Here is a 19000-nt window from a genome sequence, read left to right on the forward strand (position 1 = left end):
CTAAATTAAATATTAGTCCACGTAGTTCATCCAGACTTTTTCCTGTCAATTTGTTTTGATGTTGAAGAGTGCCTCTGAGGAACTAACAATATGACTGTGGATAATTTCCTGATTAGTGTGAATTTAAAAATGAATTTTTGTAAATAAGAGATCATTTTATTAGCTTCCGCACAGCATTGTCTTCCAAAAGATGTATAACAGGTGCTTTGTAACTCCACAAAAATATTGTTCATGAAGAGTTGCTAAATGTGCAAATTGACTGCACCACATAAGCAAACTTCTGATCTGATCCTTCTCTCTTATTATCTTAGTCAAAATCAAAATATTCTCCCACAATGATTGCTGAGGTTTATAGAAACAACACCAAATCAGGTCACATACTTTATTTTTAATGCAAAAAAAGAAAAAAGTATAAAAATTAAAATACAGATAAACATTGATTTAAGATAAGGTAATAGGAGTTACAAGGCCACGAGTTGCAGGAGTAGAGGTTTTATCAGCCTTAAAATTCTGCTTTACTTGTAAATTCTGAGCAGCTGCAGCAATTGCTGCCTTAAGCTCTTTCTGACGACGTCGCCATTCTATCCAACGGGCAACTTCAGGGTTGCTACGATCTCCTTTCCCCTCAAGCTGTTGGTAATATGCCTCGCGTAGTATTCTGAATGACTGAAGATTACAATATGGCAACTCTGTAACAGGGTCAAAGTACCTGGCAGGAAGCCTGAAAATTAAAATTAACAATCAGTGAGATACTCAAAAATATGAATTATGGCAATAAACCAAATCAAAGAGGGAATGGTAGAACAAGAATGAACAGTAAAACTTCGATTTTATGCACTTTGATTTTACATCAAGTCTCGTTTTTACGCAGCGACCCTCAGGTCCGGCCGGAAAGCATAGGGAATTGCAATGGTGAAACTTCGATTTTACATCTTTTCTTGATTTTACGCAGTTTTTCGATTTTGCGCAGCTTAACCCCAGCCCCAAAGAGGCTGCTAATCTTGATTTTACGCAGATGTCTTACGACTTGTTTTGAAAATTCGGACTGGAGCAATATGAAGTTAGGTTATTTATTCGTCTCAATGAGTTGCAAAAATGAATACAGGAACGGTTGAAATGACATCGCGCTGTATCGACATGTAATGATAGGCTCCAAAGGGACCAGGACTTAATGTCCATTCTGCTGGACAGAATGGTGCACTGGAAGTGCCCTCCACATTACACTCAAGTAGGGATAGGGCCATCTCTGATAAGTTTCTTCAATTGCCAGGACTTGAACCCAGGCCCACAGGGTGAAAAGCCTTTGTGATGTATTAGCGAAATTTTGCTCCCTGTTAATGGGGTTAATTAGGATGACTGTACTAAAACCGTAAAACCTCACCTATGAGACTTTTTCCGGTTCCGTTTCTGGCTTAAATAAGAACTTTACAAAAGTATATGACTCTGCATTCTAAAAATTATGAGCAAGTGTTATCCTGAAAACTATACTCCTCCTCAATACCAACTCTTGATTTTACACAGTGCCCATATTTCAGTCCCTCCAACGGCATAAAATCAAAGTTTTACTGTAATGCACCTTTCTTTTCAGGGCGTATCCGACCCGACCCTCTTCCAACCTGCTGACATATTCCGAGTGAACCACTGTACCAACTCATAATTTCTCATGCGATACTTCTATGCCCTAACCTACTTTCTTTGCTCAAACACCTAGAGAATAGGTAAAAATTATTATGATTTCAGTGAAAAAAAAATTGTAACTTTTAGACTTTTTTCTCTATGAGTGACAACACAAGTGGTGCCATTTTTTAGCCTATTTGAGAACTGCATACGTCCAATGATAATTGCTGTCTATTACTTTGTTGATGTTTAGTTTCCTTCTTGAAAATACAAAATAAGGGTTTCTAAGGTTTGATTTAACGAAGTAAAAAAAAAAGGTTTATTTTGGTCGACAAAGCACATTGCTTTAGTTTGCCAGCTTCGTCCACTTAAATTCAACACGAATTCAAAGATTCAAGATCCATAAAAATCGCAGATATAATATTTAATAAAAATTCACAAGGTTCCAAAATCTTGCAACTTTGGCAAAAAAAGAACTTGTCCATTCCAGGCACACAAGTGAGTAGCGATAGACAATTTTCTGCAGGCAGTAATACCTCAATACTGTAACATGGAGACAATAAAACCTGCTGCCTGAAAAAGTATAGAGCGTTCCACATTGAGTTGACAGTATGGGCACTTATGGAGAATCGTTTCCCATATTAATCTCCATAAGGCCGGGAGCGCGGTGTTGTCGATAAGAACACGAAAACTAATGTTACACTATGCACTGATTACAAATTGCATACTAATGTAGAAAGAGATGCTGCATTCATTGGTGCCAATAGTTTTAGGATAACAATTATAACAAAAGCTATATAGAACATTTCCTTAAATTCCCGTTAGAAACGTGTATTTTTTAGATTTATCTTCTTCTTGCAATTGTTGCCGCTTGCATTGTCTGTATTGAATAGAATCTTCTGCACAAAATTCTTCATACATTTTTTCTCTTTGATGGTCTTCACCTATTTTACAATTATTGAGTTAAAATGTTATGCCGACGTAACACCCTTTAGGACAAGAAAATTTTGATTTTTGCAAGGTAAAAAGTAGTCGGTTACTAACTTACATTTCTTATGTCATAGGTCCCCATATGCTGGGTATCAAATTGGAAGAAAACTATAAAGTTATTTTTAGTGAAAAAATCATTGGCTTACATCAATTCTGAAGGGAGGTACAAGGTTCTGATCTTGAGAAAAAATATTACGGCACCGGTGGGTCAGGATTCCTGCTTTTTCTTGCACGCAGAGGGAAAATTCTCAGGTGGAAAAGGAGCTTTTTGTCAATGCATACTATGAAATATATATCTATTTGTTTGATATCCTGAACAGAGAATACTCATACGTCGTAACAGCATTGTTTTTCCTTCAATACATTGATACACGAAAGCAAGAAAATTTTAATGGCTAGGAAAAAAGACGCAAATTTCGCCTTGGGTGTTTTTGGTCCCGCTGCAGAAACCAAGAAAGAGAATATCTAATAATCTGTGCGGAACACTACCCCTTCCAGTGCATGCCTTTTACACAAGGGGTCTTGGGTTTTTCCTCAAGTTCCGTTCATAGGGAACCATTAAACATCTGCACCAGAGGCGACCCCAGCCGAAGGGGCCGGGGAAGAATTTACGATGGCGTTCAGTTTGTCGTTGCATTTTTTGGAGTGAAATAGTGTTGTGTGGTCTGCTGAATTTGAGAGCTGTGAAGAGTGCTTTACACTTATCTCTGCTGTAACGCGCCAATCACCATAATCCAATGCAAAGAAGAGGACAGTTGGTGCTCATAGTCTTCTCGTGCTTCAGGAAATCTCTCAGCATTAGTGAGGCCTGCCGAGAAACATCGAAGGCTACTGAGTGCTCAGAGTCCAGTGTTTGCAGGGTGAGAAAGGAAAACTTCCGTGGTCCATTGGTAACTCCTTCAGAAACTAAAGAAATTAGACTGTATAAGAGTATCTTACAAAAATTCGAGAGCAGTGATTTTCAACGATTTTTTGAGATCTGGAATTTGAAGGAAGGTACATGAATCCTTGGTGAAAAATATTCCACAGACTTTAAAATCCATCTTAAGCTCCGTAAATGTGGATAGTGATCTCCCAGATTAAAATAGGACTACACTATATCGTTTTATTTTGGACATAGGCTTCGTGTACGAATGCAGGGGGAAAAGAATCATCCTTATGGAAAAGGATGATACTATTCGTTGGCGGCACAATTATTTAAGGCAGCTAAAAAATTCGTTGCGAACAAAGGACGATTGTATTCACAGACGAAACTTGGATTAATGTTGGACAAACAGTGAACATGACTTGCCGAGACAAACAAATAGAATCTCCACGTCAAGCCTTCCTTGCTGGACCAAGTACTGGGCTTAAGGCCCCCACTTCCCGAATAGGAGGATTTGTAATTATACACACAGGGACGGAAAAAGGGTTCATAAAAGGAGTATCGTATGCGTTTCTGTGCAAAAAGAACTCAATGGATGAGCATGACGTAGTGGATGGTGAGTGTAACGAGAGATGGTTTGAGCACTCACTTCTTGCAAACCTACCTGAAGGATCAATTATAGTGGTAGAGTATGCCTCTTATCACTGAAGGAAATTGGAATCCTTGCCTACTACAAGCTGGAGGAAAGGGAACATTAAGGAATGGCTGGCTGGTAAAAAAATGAGCTTTGATGATGACAGCTTGAAATGAGATCTTTTATCTACAGTGAACTAAGTATGGGAAAAATTTGAAAAATTTAAGATTCATGAATTAGCAAGGGAACACGGCGGTGCAGTTCTAAGGTTACCACGTTACATTTGCCAATTAGATCATATTGAGAAGGTTTGGGCTCAAGAGAAACATTACGTCGGCATGCAGAATTCAACGCTCAAGAAGACTGAAGTGGAGAAACTGATAGTAGAAAGCTTTGATACTATTCCTTCGGAGAACTGAAAAAAATATGTTGAGCACGTCAAGAACGTGGAAAAAGACATGTGGCATGCAGAAAATTTGCAGGATGATATAGAGGAGTTGCTGTTCGTCTGACATCGTCTTCAACAGAGGGGCCACGGCCACAGCCAAGCACATCCTGCTGCATGGAGGGAGAGTAAAGTCTGTCGAACTCCCAAACGAGAAGGTATGGAGGGACTGTTACAATTTATTACATTTTTTGTGTTTCTGTTGATTACGATGCTCATGAACCATTAATTCATAGGCAAGTAGTATTTATTGAGATTTGAAAGATTATTGCTATTCATGATTTATCTGCGTCACAAATTCCATGAAAACGCTGGCCAATAAATTGAAGAAGAGAACTAAGCTTAATTAAAAAACATGAGCACTAGCCCTAATAGGTGCGTGTGCAGGTAATGAGTTAAAATACTTGTATTGAATGTTATCAGTAATGTTCTTTAGTTACCTAGTCCTAAAATTTTGCACGGTGAAAATAATTCTGGTGGTAGTGGATTATTTTACTAACATATTTACGCATACATTTATTATCGTTTCGTTTCCATCGAGGTTATTGCATTTTATCTCCTTTCACGAGTCGATAATGTTTGGATCCGCACTGATATAAGAGAAAATTTCAAATAGATTATGGATAGTTTTTCAAGTTGGACGTTCCATGGTTTATCTTTGGAGTAAAGGAGAAGAATAGTAAAAAGAATCAGCTACTACTTATTCCTGATGGTCTATAAGATTTATCCTCGAGTTTTTATTGATGCTCTCCAAAAATTAAGGCACGAATGAATGCTTATAAGCAAGGTATCAATAAGGTCACCAAGTGTTACAGCTTATGTCTGTGGAAATAGACGTTTCGCTTACAGTAAATTTTCATGATACCATTGAAAAGCCAATTATCCATCTGATATAACCATCGTTGCCTTATACAACATTGCCTTTTATGTAATACTAGCCAGAGCCAAAAAGTATTGCATAATACGAAAGGAATAGAAATTTTGCCACATCCAAAAGTGGCGATAAATTTTAATATCCCTCACTTTATTGTTATTTTTTAGATTACTTATTATCCATTATTCAGCTTGTGCATTGAAGTAGTACATACATAAAATAACAATACAGGCATCCCCCAAGTTACGTAAAAGATGTGTCCTCGCAGACCCTGCGTAAGTCAAAATTTACGTAAGTCGAACATTCTGTGTCAGTGCTTCAGAGATTTCGATTGGTGGGGTGAATTCTCAGCGGAGAAATGCCTGGTAAATTCTTGGTGAAGTTTCATTCAATTCACTGCGATGTTCATGAACTCTTCCCCGTATTCTTACGTTCTTAGATACAAAATCAATAAACATTAATATAAATTGAGACTTGCTTCTTGAGCATTGCCAATCAAAATGCGTAATATTATTTCCTGAATTGACCGATCGACTGGATTCGGGAAAGTATGGTATCTCAACGCTACATTACTAAACTGAATAGTTAAATTGATTCATTATGTTATACTGCGATCTAAGGTTAATCATTATCTCTTCTGCCTTTTATATATTACGTTGATTGATGAATATGGTGGTTTCACTGTCACAGTTAATACACGTAGGAGGGGTGTCGAGGATTACGAGCAAATAAAAGCAAACAATTATCACTATATTCTTAGATACATCACACTCACATACACTCAATCTTTCACGCACGCAAACATACTTTCATTCTCTCATATCTTAATAAATTGATGTGAAAATATCATCGTTTGAATATTTGCTTCTCTGGAAACATCGAAGGGTATTTCTAATGCGTGAAGCTAATTAAAAGTGAACTTTCATTCAGTCCACTCTGTCATTAAATTGCAACAAAGTTAGTGGGGAAAAGCTTTCAATAACGCAGGATTCATTTACATTGGCACACAATATGAGAGAACAAGAAAATGCAGCTTAAAATCTTTGCAAAATACAACACTGTAACCCAGTCACCAGAAACATGTACGCAATTAATATCGTTTGTCAACTTTTTCTTCACTTTTTCGCAGTGTTCATTGCCAACACTCAAAATTTCAATGCCTTTACGTGGGTACTAAGCAATTCTTTTCCGCAATAAAGATTTCTGCTCGGACTTCATTTTCTTTTAATTCCACAGATGGAAAAGTCCAAACTTAAGGATGCGATTTTTAAATAGTTGAAAGTTGGTATTCGGGTGTGTATGCTGTGTAACAAGCTGTATCGTACAGGAGTGAGCGCAACCACTTCCATCGCTAGAACTGCAAATTTTCACGTTGATCGGTTACTTGGGATTTATAAGTGATTTTTCTACAGGAATTTATGAAAATTCCTTCGGGGAATGATAAAAATGGGTCTTTTTGTTTTGTTTAGCACCTAAAAAACTCGAGAACTATTCGATATTTTTTCTGCCATTGGGTATACGAGCAAATATCTACTTAATTGCGCTCGCATTCGAAAATTAATGTAAGGGATGCCTGTAGACTTTACCATTTATATTGCAGCAATTCTATTTTAGTTCACACTAAAAAATTTCTTAAATTACGCCGTCTTTCGTGCGATCCCAAACTCCTTTTTGAACAATAGCATTTTGAGCTCTACTATGTGTGGTTGCATACGCTGTCAGGATGCCTGCCGGAGGAGTGGAAGCTTGGCAACACTGTTCTCCATAATGCCCGTACTGTCAACAAAATATGGAACGCTCTATAGAACAGTTGGTTTTCCTGCATGAGAATTTGAAAGTTTCAAATCTTTCATAATTCATTAAGTATAAAATCTTCATTGCAATTATGCAAATGACTTCACTCCGTGCTCTTCCTAGCAGTTTGCATACATACACAGTAATAGTTAGTAATGTAGTATGTACTCAGTAAACTTAGGAGCAGTAATTCCAGACAGCAGCAACAATATTCCCAAAACGTGTTATCTCTCACAAGATATAAAACTGGTAATTAAAGGTGAAAATGGTAATTGAGGGGCTTCCTTCTTCACTCAGGGACATAATGAGCACTAGGGCGATCTTCATTTTTAATTTTATCAAATTTCTTTTGGGACTCTCAACTAACCCCACCATAAGATTTAGATATGGAGTATAAACCTCTACTACTAAGCCCATTTATGCAATAAACAGTGATAAATATAGTATTCAATGTTATAATGATGAAGTTTAAAGTTTATGTGAAGAATTTTATGCTTTAACGATGAGTGAGAATAATCAACAAATATTGAGAGTATGCAACCCACGTGCCACCCAAATTGTCTGAGATGGCATGCGCTCACTCTCAATGCGATGTACCAGGAATCGAATGGCAGAAATGAAAGAAATTTGAGGTTATTCTCTGAAAATGTCTAACAAGTTGTTATAGAAGAAGTGGTAGAATAATCCGTGACATGATCTTCAGTTGTCTGAAAAACACCAAAAAATACCAAAATTTTCAATATAAAAAAAAACAAAACAAAAGTGCAATGCAGCACATTTTCCCGGTATCCTATTGCAAAAATAATTTTCATGATTTATTTTATCACCAAATGGAACAAAACTGGGCGTCCCAAAAGAAATTCGAGAACTTTAAAAATAGGGACCACCCTAATGAGCACCTTACATAGCAAGACATTTTCTAGGGATTTTGATCTCTAGCAAACTCAGCTTCCACTGTTATTATATAAGCATACAAAATGTTGATGAAGGCTGGAATATGCATTAATTTGGCAGAAAACTGATGTAATGCATATCATACCATAAGACACACGAGAAAATAATACTTGCACTTGTTACCAGAGTTTTGTTCATGATCAAATGAATAATATGTTATAATTTTACCCAAAACATGGTACATAGTTACGTGAAAACTGGCTCCAACAGCAGGAAAAAGTATTAACTCAAACTGGGAGGATTGCATTATCTATACTTTGTGTACTAGGATATATGTTGATCCTGATTCTCACTGAACATTTATGAGGACCATTTTCAGGAAGAATCACACTCACATGCACATTTACATACCTTGTTAGAGGGCAAAATGCCTTTGTTGGTGACTTCGGCATTTTCTGAGGGAATATATCATGAAAGACTTGTTCATCCATAAAGGTAATAAATGTTCTTTCACAACGAGCTCCTAACTTGTCCTGATCTTTAGAATCGGTCTCTTTTGAATTAGAATCTTTCAACTCTTCATTTGCTTGCTTGAGATTATCACAGGACTTTGCAGAATCTGCTTTTGAATCCTCTTCATTTTCATCTGGACCCTTATCCTCTTCATCAACACTGATCTTCTCAACAGGCAGGGATTCATCTACAAGGGGCATTGACATGGAATGGTACCTAATAATTGGACCAAAATATGTCTTCTTCACCGATCTTGTCTTCTTCTTTTCTAGTTCTAATTTTTGATATTTTTCTGAAACCAATACAATCTATTAGTTTCGAACTTATGAAAAGTTGACACATTATTTTACATTGGCAATGGTTTTTCATTACCTATAACCATGCATACATCGAATTAAAAAAATTACAGTAAAAAAGTAGACCTTATGGGGATCCACCACGAAACAAAGGAAATGTCTTTTTCATAAATAATCCCAAAATAAGCACTTCTGATTATAATTATAAAGATGATACAAAAAGTGGAATCAAGCTATACTTTCTGGAAATTAAATATTAAATTAAGAATTTTTAAATAGTAACTCTTGGCAATGCTTGTTTAATCTTGTGGAAAATATAGATTACAACTCGCATGTTATACCATCAAAAAAACCGAAGCATAAAAAGTTTGTTACTACACATGATACAAATAATTTTTAGGCATGTCACCATTCTGATTTGAGTTGTTAGTTATTGATTTACCTATATATTATTATTCTGTTAGAATAATCTGAATAGTATTAACTGAAGACAAGTCACATTAGTTATATGAAATTGGTACTGCAGAATGACCATAAACTTCAAATAATTTTCAAAAACTTTAGAGTTAAATTAGATAAGCTTTGAAAGAATGACTGTACCCAGAGGGAAAACCCCCACAGAAAATTTAGGGAGTGTTTTAATTACACCAATTCATCATTACTACAGTGGTAGCGAATTGTTTTTTAAGAGTGCTTAGATGCAAAAGGTCATTTTACATAGCCTCTTCCGATTGTTACTACTTCTATTGTAGCCAGCATTTTTATTAATTCTTTCTTATAAATTACTTTCAAATTTGTTCATAGGACAGTAGCTGACATCTGCAAAATACAGTACATAAATAACTAGTCTACATCCGACTAAATTGCTTTTCATCCTTTCAAAGCTTTACTAAGTGTTCAACTGCTTTCGCATTAAATTGTTTATAAATAAAAAAATGGGCAGTCTCCTGATAGCATCTGTTGGCCAAACATGGAAGTTGCTATTTCTGTTGATGCTACCTGGTTGCTCTAATTGTAAGTTCGAAAGGTATGTGATTGCTAGAGAAACCTTCACTCAAATTTAGCATAGGAACAGAGCAGACTACAAGGTGGAAGCCACAGGGATAGAGGAAATACAAGCAATTTAAGCTGTGATGTGGATAAAATTAAGCTTAACTTTGTGAATAAGTTTTATGACTGGATAAATCAACTGTAAAATGACTGTAAAATACTAATAAAATTTGTAAAAGGCCATACGAATAACAATAAGAGGAGGATTATCTTTAAACAATTCATCACTCCTTCATTCCAAATATTTTATTCTGAAATACGATTTTCTGGAACTATTTTGTGTGCAGTTCAAAATATAAATTATATAATATGCCTGATATTAAATGATAGTATGTCCAAAGGCATTTGCTCAGCATGATGTCTTTAAATGCGCACACAACTCCCCAAGCCCACAATGTGCACTGGAATTGTGCGAGGCTAAGTGAAGACTCCCGGTGCTCATGACTCACTCAGCGCACAATGTGCACGTTGGAGTTGTGTGCGGTGGGAGTCGGACTCCATTGGCACACGACCTCTTTCACGCACACTGTGCGTGTTGGAGTCGTGAGCAGCAGAACTCGGACTCAGTGCGCACATGACTCCTTCCACAAACATTTTCCGTGTTAGACCCATTGCACGCGTGGCGGGTGAAAGGGAGCACATGGTACTTTTTGCTGAAAGCACACTGGTCACCATTTCATGCCGCTCGAAAGTTTCTCCTGATTCATTTTCTGGGTATTACTCTAAAGAATCTCTCATGAACCTTATCGTAATTCTCTCTCATGTATGTTCATGCAACGTGACGGAAAAATGGTGGAAGATGCTGATGTAAAAGTTTTCGGCAATGGCAAATTTATGAAAATAATACAAAACAAAAATGAAATTTGAAGTTAACATGATCATGTAGTTTCAGAGAGAATATTTTGTAGCAACAGAATGTTTTAAATTGCCTTCATCTCGAAGCACAGGAGACTGAATACATTTTCTATCTTCTATGAAAGATGTAACGTATCGGCAGAAATGGTTCCTCAGATATATCACCTGCTAAACATTGTGAGTATGCAATACGTGATTGATTGGAATACAAGTTTTCAAGTTGTGATCTAGGAAATGTTCCATTTTAAATTCGTTCAGAAATCCCCCTCTCACCACCTTCCCTTCTTCCCCCTCCCCTCAACCCAGAAATGCTTTGCTGAGTCACACTGTGCGAGCGGCTCTCAGGAGTGTGCTATGAGTGGTGAGGCAGCTCCATAAAAAGAGTCGTTTATGCCATCACTAGTATAGTTCATAAAATTATTATTCCACTATTCCCTATTTTGGATTTCCAATGAGAAAGTAAAAGAAAGGTGCTATTTTGCACTCATTCGACCATACCTTGAATATGCAGAAACCATATGGGATACGGCGTAGAGAGAACAAAATATCCATGAACTGAATATAATACAAAGTGCTGTGCGATTTGTAAAAAATAGCTACAGACGTAAAAAAAGGTATTACAAAGACGTTAGGCGATTAAGGCCGGGAGCCATTAGAGACTTGGAGGCTGCATGCTTCGAATAAATTGCTTGAGCAATTGAGAATAGATAAATTTAAGAGCGTTACGGAGAACATCTACACATGTTAGAATCCCTCTACATTTCCGGGTCCGACAGAAATGATAAATTAAGAGAGATATTTTGCCGAATGGATAGTTACGATAATTCATCGATGTAGATATTTAAATTAATTTGTGAATTATTACAATAGGTTAATTCCTTTCAAATGTGATAATGGAACTCTTTAACCCTTTCATACATAACATATTCTTAGAGTTGTATCGCATTGGTGGAAAATTTTTTTCACTGCTTTCACTTTGTTTTTCGAAGATATGAAAAAAAATAATAAAAAAAGAATTTGTATATTCATTTGACTATTTATTGAAGAATTTGTCAATGGCATCACAGTGATGCCATCTGCGCCCGTGTGATAAATGCTCCAGATATTTATGCAACCTGTTACACAAACATTAGGAACGATGCACAGCATATTTCTACGTAGCAACTAAGAAGCTTGAAATAATTTCTGAAATGTTGAAGGAATTAATTTATACCATTGAATTATAAAATAAGATAAATATGTATTTCTGCAGACATCATCCACTACCGATACATCAAATTTTGGGTAAATTAAAGTTTTTGAATTTTAATTTTGACATTTCCAAATTATTAAATTTTCTAGTAAATTAATTTGCATGAAACACATGAAAGCTATTTTATCTTTTTGACATTTTCTTCAGTGTTAATGCTACAAAAATTAACTAATAGTTGTGAAATTATTTGAAACAAGGGTTCAAACACAGCCCTGGAACTTCCGCACATCATACACCATCAGAGGTATACTGACTCGCCTCTTTTTAGCCTTGCTTAGGACATGAGGAGGATTATTTCTTCTGTTTGTCTTTAGAGTTTTAGTGGTGTAAGTGTCCATTTTGAGCAATAAAGAGATAATACAAAATATAATATTTAATGCTTGCTCAGCGGTGCATTGCCCTCAAGAAATATCCGTCGCAATACTGAGCTTACGCTTTGGAAGGAACTTTTTGACCTCGTTACATCCGATTTATTTTACACGTAAAACATAGGCCGTTTGACGATACAAAGACTATCACTCACTAAAATTCAATTCTTGTAAAATGTCATACTCACCAAACTGGGCTTCCACTGTACATAATGGCTAAGCGTTCAGAAAAGAAAATTCACTACGGGATTGGAAATATGAGAATTTTGGTGCATATATTGATATACTGCCTTGTCCAGAAATAGCCATAATTGACTCAAGTCTATACTCCAAGTAGTTTCAACTCCACTTGATATAAAAAAATACTACTTGCACATCCCTAGTTGGTTGTTATGTAGGGGGATTGGAAAAATATACTACCACAAGGGAAACTTGTCTCAATAGAACAGCTGTAGAAATAGCTCAAAATGAGGCTCCAAAACTTTGACATCTCTAGGCCAACCCTTTGCCCAAACCCAATGACCTTTTATGGGGAGAATGGTTGAAAATCTAAAATGCATACTTCTATGGTCATTCCCATCAGATTTTACGAAGTTGCAGTCTTATTAGGGAAAAATTTGTCTATTTTGTTGTATAAGCAGCCACTTAGCCACCAAATGATTATTTCATACACTTACCCAAGGATTTCAAATTCTCCTGCTCTGTAACTCGTGCTTCCTCCAGTAATTCTTCCTGAGTGAGTTTCCTCATGTCCTCAGGCCGGTAATGTCGCACTTTTCTCTTCCTTCTTCCCTCAGTCCTCTCTTTGATTAAACGTTGTGTCTCTGCTGATTTTGCTGCTGTTGATTTTCTGATCGACTTCCTCTCTGTTCAACCAAAATATGTATACATTTTCATATGATAACATTCATGCTAATTGATGTATTCACAAATGAAAGAGTGAATTAAAACAAGAAAAAATTAATTTCTACCATTCACAATTTCATCATGAATGCATTAAAAAAGAGCACTAAAACATAGGCAGAGCTTGGGAAAGGTCATAGAGAGACAAAAGGAGGTAGAGAGGCTGTTATAAGAAAAGGGGCACTAGGTGCTTCAAGGTGACACACTGCCGCAAAATGCCTGTTTGCAGGACAATAACAAATGCCGCAAGGAGAGAAAAAATGTGAGAAGCCAGCAGTGAGGAGTCTCATTGCGTATCTGGAAAAATGGAGTGACATCAATTGAGATTAATGGCTTCAATGTGAAATGCTTGATTGACATTGGAAGTAAATACAGCATCATAGAGGGAGAAATGAACAACGAATAGAGGACTTTAGATTTTGAGGCCAGTGAGGAAATATTGAAGGCTGTGGGTGGAGGAATAATCAATATGTTAGGTTTACTCAAAGTGGTTAGTATGATGGATGGAGTGCCCTTCCTGTTACTTATCTCTGTTGTGCCTCCAGGAACAATCCTATTGCACAGAGTTGTGCTTGTGGATAAGTTTTTGGATAATGCAACCATGATGTTGAGAAAGGGTGAGAAAGAGAATTGACCATCAGAAAGTTTAGTGGTTTGTTGATGGATTGACAGTGAGAATGATGAAAGAATATGAGGACACTTGACCGTTATGAAGCACAGTTGAAAACCTTATCACTAGTTACCATCCAGAAAAACTGAAGAAGTGCCAGGGAAAGTGGAGATTTCCCTGAAAGACGAGACTCCAATCAGCTGTAATCCCAGAAGATTATCGCCCAAAGAGCATGCTGAGGTGGAAGATCAGATGGAAGACTGGTTGAGTAATTGCACCCAGTCACTCAAAATTGGAGAGTGCATACAGAATTGTTCGTTGTACAGTAGCATCTAGGAAACAGAAAAGGGGAGGGTTTTCTCAACCCGATACCCAAGGAGGACATTCCTTTCGACACCATACATATTGATCACTTTTGACCAATTTAATCAACAAATAAGGGTTACAATTCCATCTTACGGCTCAGAGATGGATTTACGAAGTTTGAGTGGCTGTTTCCCACCAAGACACTGGAAACATCCGAGGTAATTGACAACTGCATCAGCATGCACCTGGGAATCCCAGAGGAATAGTGACAGACTATAATAAGGCATTTTCCATCAGGGAAGTCTGGGGAGTACTGTGGGGAGGGTAATATAAAGCACTTAAGTATTTCCACAGGTGTTCCCCAAGGTATCACCCAGCAGGTGGAGAGAGTCAGCTCAACCAAGGGAGCAGCCTTTGCCAAGATGTCTGAAAATAATCCACAGCAGTCGTACCAAGGATGTAAGCTGGGTACAGAGGGCCATCAACAGCATAAAGCACAGATCCATTGATGCAATACTCTTATAGTTTCTAGTGGGAACACCAATGAGGATTCAAGAAGGTACTGAGCTGGACGAGATTGTTAGTGAGAGGCTGAGGGAGAATCACAGAGGAAGAAGAGGCGGGATGATCTTCACCAATAGCCAAGGGAATCCATTGCCAAGGTACAAGAGGAAAACAGGTTAGGGTTCTTGTGGGAGCGAAGAGAACACAGTTAGGGTAGGGTGATGGAAGTGAAGCCAAAGGACAGAAACCAAGGGGATAACAGATAGAGGAGCAAGGCCTCTAAGAAATAATTCCACAGTGGCAGAAAAAATTAAACTGTGGCGACAGAAATTCAGAGGAAGATCTTACTTTGTTTAAGGTGGATGGAATGTAGGTTGGCCGAGTTGTGGGACTGAAAAAGAGCCTGGAGAGTGTAACTGAAGATATTTCATGTGCTTTACACTGCCGGTTTCTGGTTTTGGGGAATTTCAGGGCAGATGGCATGAGAGGAGGAAAGTTGGCACAATGATGGCAGTAGAGAGACATGTGTGATGTACGGAGCATTGGAGAATTAAATGGAGTGTATCCAGAATTCTTGCTTTCTCATTTCTCACTCCTACATACATACATATATGTACTCAAAGAAAATGTCCAATATGGGAAAACTTTGACACAGACAACTATCAAAAAACCAAAGCATAAGGAATTACCATACATATAGTAGCATCTAATGCATGCATCATAAAAATTCCACGACCTACCATAATATTCAGATGATATCCTTTTTCTGGGTCCTCGTGGTCTGCCCACTTTTGGTTTCTCTACTTTTGGAGCAGTGGATGGTTCCTTTAAGAAATCAAAAAACCTTGAAGTATAGAGTGAATGGTAACTGGTAAAAATACATCACACCAAGTCCTTTAAAACCACAACAAATTTTTCTGGGATTTATGAACAGAAGCATCTGAATTATGGATGATCCAACTTTACATTTCAGACTGTTGGATAAGCCCTTGATAAGTATAGATGTAAACATTTTACACACATTAATTTAAAAAATCCTCTAAAAATATGGTAAAAATTGCATTTTTTTTTGGAAGAAAATACCTTTTTAAAAGTACTCAAGAGAGGCAATGTGCATAGTATTTTAGTGGAAGGTGTACTCCTCTACACTTACACACCAGTCAGAGACATAAGTGTACCCCATCCTGATGAACACTCACCATGGTTCAGGGATAGTGTTCATCACACTTAAAACTAAATATTCTAAGCTTACTGGGAGAAGAATTTGAATCCCAGGAGCCTCCACTTTCTATGAGTTTGTTACAACCACATTGCTTATGTAAAACCATAACAGTAAATAAATGTACAAACACTAGTACCACTACTTCCCCTTGGTCTGCTTCAAATGACTCACTGACAAGGATGCAGGGACATCACGTAGTTTAAGGAATGGTTGGAGGATAACTAAGCCAAGGGTGTAATTCATTTCAGTGTTTCCTTTCTGTGCAAGAGAGAGGTAACAGAGAAGGATGAATTCTCTCCCAATAGATTAAATATTGAAACAGACTAAGGTTATCACCTGTTAGAACGTAGGTTTCTGCGGCGATGGCTTGATCTCTGCATTTCTTCAGGGTTTCCTTCCGCGTCAGCTTATTTGTGGACAACAGTTTCGACTTGAAGACGCTGGCAGGATAGCCAGCGAAACTGTTGTCCACAAACAAGCTGATGCGGAAGGAAACCCTGAAGAAATAAGGTGATCACCATTACAAAGTTTTTGTCATTGCCCACAACGAGTCAGACATGCTGCTGTAATTGCCATTTTCACATTCGTAAGCATTGTCCCTTTTTACGCTATGTCAGCAACACTCCAATACAATATTAGGAGAAAAGGGTAATGCCAGTGAAGTTCAAATTTAAAATTTTTAGCTCTTAGTAGTATTTGTACCGGTAGTATCATACACATTGTCAAATTCTATGAGCAATATTTTCTAGTGGAGACACTTCTTAAGATTTTTGAATATTAATTTTGATTGAAGCGGAGGCACTAACGTACATAAGTTTACACAAACGATGCATAAACTTACTTACAGATGAAGTTGCCATTGACAAGTATGATCATACACAAGTATGTAATACATATATTATTGCATGAATATCCATAGAAAAGGATAGCACTGCTGATTAACAATACCTTGTAAGCTTTGGTAACTAAACGTCTTTTTCTTTTAGTTCCTTCTTCGTCTTGGTCAGAAACTGGCTCATCGTTTTCTTCAATGCTAAAATCTGAGTCCACCTCATCTTCAACTTCTTCTTCAGACCTGTTGTAAATTGAAGAGTAATACAGTTATGTACTTTAAATTTATGATATTAGAAATGAGGCAGTGTTATGTGTATCACGCAAAAATAAAAACTTTCAATAAATGCCAAGGGAGGCCACATAAACAAAGACACAATTAAAACTAACAATAAAACACTCACATTTGTAGATTTTAATTTTCGACTATTTCTCAATCTTCTTGGGGAAGGATAGAAGAGAGGATAGAAAGGATGACAGGAGGCGGAGGAGATTAGGATAAGAAAGTGGGAGGGAGAGGGTGAGAATGGGAAGGGAAAGGAGGAGAGGGGCCTAGAGATTAGTGAGCCCTGTCAAGATCAGGAGGATTTAATACTTGGTGCAGCTGTATGCATGATTTATCCAAGGTTTTCAATTTTAGCAGTGAGGTGGAGGGTGGGAGGGAGGCAACATTCATCAAAAACTAAATTGGGAAAAAGTGTGGGTGGGGACAGGAAATATGACAGATGGGGAGGAAGGACTGCACATGGAACAATGGTTGTTCACCTGGAGGTTAAGTGAAGTGGCGGCTATACCAATGTAGAGGGCATGGCCAGAAATGCATAAAAGGGTGTAGATTACATTAGTAGTAGTGCAAGAGGGGGATAGAGCGAAGGGAAGTAGAAAAGCAAAAAATCCTTTAGGAAGTGATTGGGTTATGAGGATTGCACAGGTTTTGTAATGAAATCGTTTGCATTGGGTAGTTAAAGTGTTGGTTTGACATGTGAGCCTTACGAGGTTTCGTCATTAAGGATGGATGACAGATTTGGTGGCCATCGAAAAATTGAAGATGGGCAATTAGTGAAGATGTTTCCCACAGTGAGGTTATTAGATTGAAGAGGAAAGAGGCTTTTAATCATTCTATCTGAAGCCTGCATCCTAGGGATGCAGGTGGTGGAAAGTGAGGTTTGTGGGTTTTTAGTATGGGTAGTTTTTGGGTCAACAGGATTTGTGAAGGATTTTCGCAAGTATAAGGTTGTCATAATATCATTGACGAAGAAGAGACTGGAGTAGTTTTTTCAGAGACATGTTCAATGTTGTTGTAAATTCTATGGTCTCGAGTACAAAGAGAATACGAGAGGGCTTGTTAAGTGTGTGAAGAATGACAGCTAGTATAGTGCAGGAATCATTCATGTATACGACGATTATATAGGTAGACATTAATACTTAGATAACAAATGATGAGCAGTGTTTTTGTAATCCATAAATATAAAATTAGAATAAAACTACAAACAATTGATAGATTGCTAAGTAAATCGTTACACACTTATAATCGTCATCATTTTCTGCTTCACTAAAACCCCCATACGTAGTTTTATAAAAGTCATCTTCTTCTTCTTCATTGAGCAGCCGTGCCAGCCGGTTACCCGCAGTGCTCCGACGATCTCTTCCTGATGCCAAAGCCATATCACTGAAATTATAAATAAACAAAGATATAAAATTACGAAGAAATCCATCAATGTAGTCACGACCTTACTCATCAGGATAGATTAATGAAAATCAAACGGAAGATTTAATGTTCTGCATGCCATCACAAACAATGTTTCTTAAGAATCGATTATTTCATAGGGAGAAGAATGAGAAACTCACAAAAAGTCTACTTGATTCCACTATCCCCACTCGCTATGCATACATCGCCAACCCAGGCTCTGAGTAGCACCAGTCTCAGAGTAAATACAAGCCCTATCTTTACTCAGCGGTACCGTTGGTAACATACACATTGACAAATGCTTCGAGCACTTTCACTTGCTCCGCACGCCTCCAACTGTATGGAAGAGAGTTCCAAATGGTTCCAAAAGGCTGTAAACCCATGCAACCCTGCAACGCCTGCTGCAACCCGCTACAACCACAACAACCGAGCTGTTTGACAAAATCGAATTGGTGATTAGGAAAATATCGCAGGTCGACAGCTGGCTCGA

General features: G+C 37.5%; 1 protein-coding gene across 1 annotated transcript; it reads right to left on the reverse strand.

Moving 5' to 3' along the window:
• Positions 1-368: 368 nt before the first annotated feature.
• Positions 369-18962, reverse strand: LOC124160530 (vacuolar protein sorting-associated protein 72 homolog). The gene is made up of 7 exons (XM_046536395.1): positions 18672-18962; positions 18349-18492; positions 16941-17067; positions 15511-15595; positions 13125-13313; positions 8525-8918; positions 369-721 (listed from the first exon to the last, which is right to left on the reverse strand). The coding sequence occupies exons 2-7, from the start codon at positions 18486-18488 to the stop codon at positions 442-444; spliced, it is 1215 nt and encodes a 404-aa protein (XP_046392351.1). The 5' UTR covers positions 18489-18492; positions 18672-18962; the 3' UTR covers positions 369-441.
• Between the last annotated feature and the right edge of the window lie 38 nt (positions 18963-19000).

The sequence above is a fragment of the Ischnura elegans genome, chromosome 1 (genome assembly GCF_921293095.1).
Source record: "Ischnura elegans chromosome 1, ioIscEleg1.1, whole genome shotgun sequence".
NCBI lineage: Eukaryota > Metazoa > Arthropoda > Insecta > Odonata > Coenagrionidae > Ischnura > Ischnura elegans.

Excerpts from the sequence above, each read along its gene's own strand:
- LOC124160530 (XM_046536395.1), bottom strand. The coding sequence starts at position 18,488 with ATGGCTTTGGCATCAGGAAGAGATCGTCGGAGCACTGCGGGTAACCGG. Across the intron at positions 8,919-13,124 it reads GGAGAATTTGAAATCCTTGG|AAAAATATCAAAAATTAGAA; the intron begins GTAAGTGTATGA and ends TATTGGTTTCAG. Across the intron at positions 722-8,524 it reads GCATTTTGCCCTCTAACAAG|GCTTCCTGCCAGGTACTTTG; the intron begins GTATGTAAATGT and ends TTTAATTTTCAG.